At 38.9% G+C, this 5,898-nt stretch overlaps 1 protein-coding gene across 1 annotated transcript; it reads right to left on the minus strand.

Annotated features, from left to right (window-relative positions):
• Positions 1-1,974: 1,974 nt before the first annotated feature.
• On the minus strand, positions 1,975-3,946 carry LOC124765444. Its single transcript, XM_047249138.1, has 7 exons — positions 3,829-3,946; positions 3,711-3,763; positions 3,383-3,620; positions 2,878-3,192; positions 2,522-2,749; positions 2,240-2,476; positions 1,975-2,114 (listed from the first exon to the last, which is right to left on the minus strand). Exons 1-7 carry the CDS (start codon positions 3,944-3,946, stop codon positions 1,975-1,977), a joined length of 1,329 nt encoding a protein of 442 aa, XP_047105094.1.
• Positions 3,947-5,898: the final 1,952 nt, after the last annotated feature.

Genomic DNA, 5,898 nt, shown 5'->3' on the forward strand with positions numbered 1-5,898 from the left:
CGAATTTTAAGGGATTCCAGCTTCCCCACCAGAATAAAATATAATTACCTTGTTGGGTAAGTTAACACTCCAGTTAGATTCTTGATGTTTCAAGAAATCATGGTATAGGTTCGCTGCATTCTGCTTCACCTGTGAATTAGATCCTGTACTGGCCATCATATTCAGGCTATCTTTGTCGTAGTTAGTCATTTTCTACAGAAGTGATATAGCCAAAATGTGAAATTTTATTGAAACATTATTTATTCGCATCGCAAATTGCATCGCACTGAGCTTTGCAGAACTGACCTATTTATGGAGTTTGCAGCATCTCCTAATATGGTTTTTAACAATCACAATTTAGTTGTTTACATTGTTTAAGATGTTAATTGCAATAATTTCAATTGAAAGTTACAAGAGTTTTCATGAATGAGTTGCAATATTTGGCTGAAATAACAAGAAATGTAAAAGATGCAAAAACATCTAATTCTAAACAATGTAGTGTAATAATTGGGGGTGCCAATGACGTAAATAAAAATGAGGTAATTGAAGCCACAAATAACTTGAAAGAAACCCTGAGTTGCAACAAGAATGCATCAGTAGCAGTCATTGGAATTCTACACAGGCATGACGTGATAGAAAGTTCTTTTGTGAATGTAGATTGCTAGAGCAAAGAGACAGTTCAAAAAACATGTAAAGCATTCATCAACACACATTTCCTATCTGTCGTTTTCTTCCAGAGAGAAGACTTTACTGAACATGGTTTGCATTTGCATGCAAGTGGAAAGTCACTCCTTGGACACAAATTTGTGCAAATGCTAGATAAAAAAAAGAATAAAGAGACCATTGCTATAGTGGGTACTCCAACATCAGCAGCAGTACGCAGTAATAGCACAAACAACAGTAGAAACCCAACCAACACTACAACCAGCTTCATCTACAGCACCACCAACAGTGTCAGTATTGAGTACTCCAGGAACCACCACAACAGTCCTAGCAACAACAGCAGAAGGTCAACCAACACCACAACCAGCTTCAGTAACCACTTCACCACAGTAACCAACAACAGCAGCAGCAACAATTTCTGGGCTACCAATTAGAAGAAGTGTGAGGCAGCCAAATCAGCTGAAGAATTTTTAGTGTCAAAGAACCTAAGGAAAGCAGCATTAGGATAAGTAATAATTTATTTAACTTTGCATCTCATAATCAGTTTTCAATCCTATATCAAAATGTACAAGGTTTATGCAGTAAGTTGGGTGAACTTGAAGTCTTATTAAGTAACAGTTTTAACCAAGTATCTGTTGTATGGTTGCAAAACTCTCAAATATGTACAGCAGTTCTTCCCAAATTTAAAATCATAAGCAGCTTTTGCAGAGAAAAGTACAGATGTGGAGGTAAATGTATTTATGTTAGTGACAATCTTAGTTCTAAAGAAGTAAAGTTAAGTAGTGTACAGTGTATAGAAAAGAATTTGAATACTGTATCTGTGAACTGACTGACTGTGGTTTGGTAATTGCCTGTATAAATAGGTCACCTTCTAGGAATATTCCTTCATTTTTTAAAAAATCTTGAAGATCTAATGAATGACTTGAGACATGAGTCAAAATCAACAGCTGTACTGAGTGATTTCAGTGTCAGCTTTAGAAGTAATAATAATGCACTCAAGGTTCAATTGCTAAATCTCTTCACCTCATATAATTTAGAAGCCACAGTAACTGATATCACCAGATCTGGAGATGGGTGTGAGACAACAATTTATCAGGTGTTTATTATCAATGAGACATGTAGTTATGAGGCTGAAGAAAAGAAACTGGTTTCTCTGACCACATGGCAATCAAGCTCTTTCTAAGAAATATGGTTAGGAAAAAACATAGCAGTGGAAACTATACAGCAGAGGTCGGCAAGTAGTTTTCGGTGGGGTCCAGATCCGGTGTAAAATTTTTTATGGAGGTCCAGAAAAACACTAATAATTAAAAGGCAGTGTTTTATATTTTGTTTTCAAGTCAAGTTAGTGTCCAAAAAAGGGTAAAACAAGTAGTTCTCAGTTAATATTGTAACATATTCAATGTGAGAAATTACATCGACGCTCTTGAGCCAGTTTTTTAAAGTTCGGTGTATGAGGGGTACACCAACCTTGACTGAATGTGTTCTTCCAAAAATTCATTTTTGAGAACGACGATTCGCATATATATGTCGAACCAAACAGTGGCCAGATTGATAGCTACTTTCTTACAATTTTAATATTTTTCTGAAACATGTTTACCCCAAAATTCTTCAGTGGATACAGTTTTATACATTTGCAAAGAAATATCTTCTTGCAAGTCGATTATCTCCACTTGAAGTGAAGACTTTGAAACGCTGAACAACTTAGCAGGCACATCAGTCCATTCTGCCGATGCATCAACTTCATAAGGAAATTTTAGGAATTGAGACAGCTTTCCAATTTCTGCAGAGTCTTGAAATCTTGTAGCAAATTCGTCCCTTAGATCGGGCAGAAAATCTTACAAACACTCCAATGTCTTCTTCAGAGTTCTCTTTTTTATACTCATTTGAATTGTTGGGAAATGAGTAAATTCGTGCCTTGCAATATCTTTTTCAAGAATTTCCAGCTTACGACGAAAAGCAGATACGCTTTGTATCAGATCGTATATTAATTTCCCACTCCTTTGTAACTCTATGTTAGCGAATTTAAATATTTCAGAATATCCTTCAGAAAAGCCATAGATATCATATCGCGCTCGTTTGTTATGAATTCTAAGTGCTTCTTTGCTCCCTGCGTATCCAATATTTGCAAGAAGAAGGTTACTTCTTCCTTTATTAGCCAGAAACGTTCAACAACTTGACCTTTACTTAATCAACGAACATTGTTGTATTACGATGAGTTAGAATATGCTATATCACATTCTGAAAGAAACTTCTTGAACTTTAGGTGTTGAAGAGAAGAATGAGATATAAAATTAATCAACTGCACCAAGCTGTCCATTACTTCTTTCAGTGTAGCACTGAGTTTTCCACAAAGGGCAGTCTGATGAATTATACACTGATACGATATTAGACCTGGATTCTGATCCCTGATTTTCTTTACTAAACCTTTTTCTTTGCCAGTCATCGCTAGGGCGCTGTCAGTTGAAAGCGACACTATTTTATCATAACGAATGTCGGAATTATTAGTAAATTCGTCAATAGCTTTGAATAAATCTTCCCCTCGAGTGGTACCTTTCAAAGACAATATTGCGAGCAATTCTTCCTAGAATATCATATTTTTAATGTCGAAAAAAATCTCACGAAAATAGATATTTGTTCATCATCAACAATGTCACTTGATTCGTCAAGTTTAATGGCGTAGCATAGTGCATTTTCCAAAAGTTCAAGCAGAGTGCTTTTAATATCAGTAGCTATAATTTACGTTCTTCTTGTATTTCTTCTTGCTGACATTGAATTGCAGCGACAACATCCTTTTTTTCTTCAAAAAGTGCCGAGGCTACTTCCAACATACATTCTTTCATTATTTCAGAATCTGAAAATGGTTTTTGGTGTTTACTAAGTGTCCAGCAACACGTAACACTGCTTCTGCCCATTTTTTTTTCTTTCTCACTCATGCAGCAAACCAGAAATTTCGTGCTTTTTTCGTACGAACTGATATTCTTGTAATTTAAATTTAAATTTTATCGTGATAAGTTTACAAAGCAGTTATACCTATCACATTTATACGTTATCTAATAGAATTATATTACCTGTAATTTTTCTTTACGAGCCTCACTGCTAAGAGGAAATTTTTGTGGAATTGCTGATGAGTTGTTTCATAGTGTCGCTCTAAATTGCCACTTTTAATAACAGCAACAGTTTAATTACATATTAAGCAAACTGGAACCGCTTGAGGTCTATCAAGCAGCGTAAAACAATATTGTTCAGTACATTCAGTCAAAAATCTCCTATTTTCAGTGTCCACTTTTCGCTTTTTAGGACCCATTATTAATGTAAGTATGTATGTACGGAAAGGTTTTCCACGCGACAAATTGTATAACAAGTGAATAATTGCTCTGCGGCCTGTGTGCGATTGACGGAAAGAAGTAAAGACCGACCGCCCACTGTGCTCTCTTTGACTAAAACGACAGGTTCGGATTTGTTTAACAAATGAACGCGTGAGTAGTGACGCGTGGTGGGAGGCGCTACTTGCCGAGAAATATAGAATGAAATGGATCGGCTCGACTAAATGATTTGCTAATCTACTCGACTAAATTTTTGTTTTTCAGACACGTTTATACGGACCGCGGTCCGCCTGTTGCCGATCTCTGCTATATAGAAACAAGATACAGTAATGATAGTAGCCTTAGGAATTTTCATAGCATGTTGGGTAGCATTGAATGGAACAGAGACCCAAAAAAAGCTGTAGACTCTAAATATGAGTCACTTTTCTCTAATTATAAATACTGCTTTGATGTCGCTTTCCCCATTAGAAAAGTAAAAATTTGCCTCAAATGTAATTCATGGTTAACTGCAGGAATTAAGAAATCTGCAGGTACTCTTAGAAATCTGGGTTGGCATTCAAACCTTAATGCAGCATTAAAGTCATATCTTAGATGCTATATAAAAGTCTACAGAAAGGTTAATCATGCACCAAAAAAACTGAACAACGATTTAAATATCAGAAAAGGCAGCAATAAAACCATATCAGTTTGGAAGGTCATAAACCACAACATAGGTAAATCCAAAGTGACAAAAAATAACCTTATCATAAAAAAGAAAGGAAAAGTTGTTGAAGATGTGACGTTCATCGACCACCGGAATAGAGCAGAGTGGTATCTCTGCACACTGACACGCTCTTAGGACGTGGGTCTTGGCGCGCGCCTTTGTGCAGTGTGATTTTACGTTTCGGCCAGTGATGGTCGCGAGGCTTGTTTATGTGTGTATATGTGTAATTGTGCAGTTAGAATAAATACGAGTTTCATACAAGCGGTGTTCAGGTTATTACGCCAGCTAAGCGACCTGATTCCCGTAGTGGTTAACCCGGAATTTTTCGATACAACCACAGTACGCGCATTTCTCATCTTTCCTCCTGCCACCGTTACACACCAATGAACCACCACGTGATTTGTGACCTGGAGCTCGCCAAGAGCTTGTCTACAATTTCATTCATGGAAGAATTGCTGGTAATTCAGCCATCAACGGCTCCGACTACAGTGTTAAACCCATGTGCACAACATAACCCCACTAGTACAGTCCACGCACCATGGCCCACACATGTTGCAGTGCATCCAAACGCGTGGCAGTTTCCGGACTTCATGCCACAGTTGAAACAAGAACTTCCCTCACCACAGTCCTCAGCAACATCACGTGTAAATATGTTACATACCAGCCCGACACACGACCAGGTACTTTCGCCCGAAGCACCAGGGATTTTCGCCACCTTCCCCCCACCCCCTGCCACACACTGTGATACCTTGCCCACCTTGCCCATCTCACGACAGAGCTCTCCGCCGCTCGGTCGCGTCTGACAACCCAGTGCCTTGAGATCACCGACCTTCATGCCAAAAACGCATGCCAGCAACAGTTGATCACCGCCACATCAGCCAAACTGTCACGCACACAGGAGGCAGCAGGGGATGCTTCCGCACTGCGGGCATAGACCCACGAGAACTCCACCAAGGCGCAGATACCTCTGCAATGATGCATTTCCCTGCAGGTTAGTGACATTCCTACCCCTAATGTAGTGCGTGTTACCCCACCTAGTCCCAGTGTGGTTCCCCAGGGTGTCCCGCAGTTAATAGGCGTGATTACTAAAGGTACCTGTCACCGATTGAACACCACGGAAGGCCCCCCCAGTACACAACAAGGCTCGATGCCTTAATTCCACCAAATTACAGCAAGCAAAAACCGCTGTATAGGAGCTGTTAGATTCAGGTATTGTCCGTCTCGTGCCCA

Source organism: Schistocerca piceifrons, chromosome 1 (genome assembly GCF_021461385.2).
Source record: "Schistocerca piceifrons isolate TAMUIC-IGC-003096 chromosome 1, iqSchPice1.1, whole genome shotgun sequence".
Taxonomy (NCBI): domain Eukaryota; kingdom Metazoa; phylum Arthropoda; class Insecta; order Orthoptera; family Acrididae; genus Schistocerca; species Schistocerca piceifrons.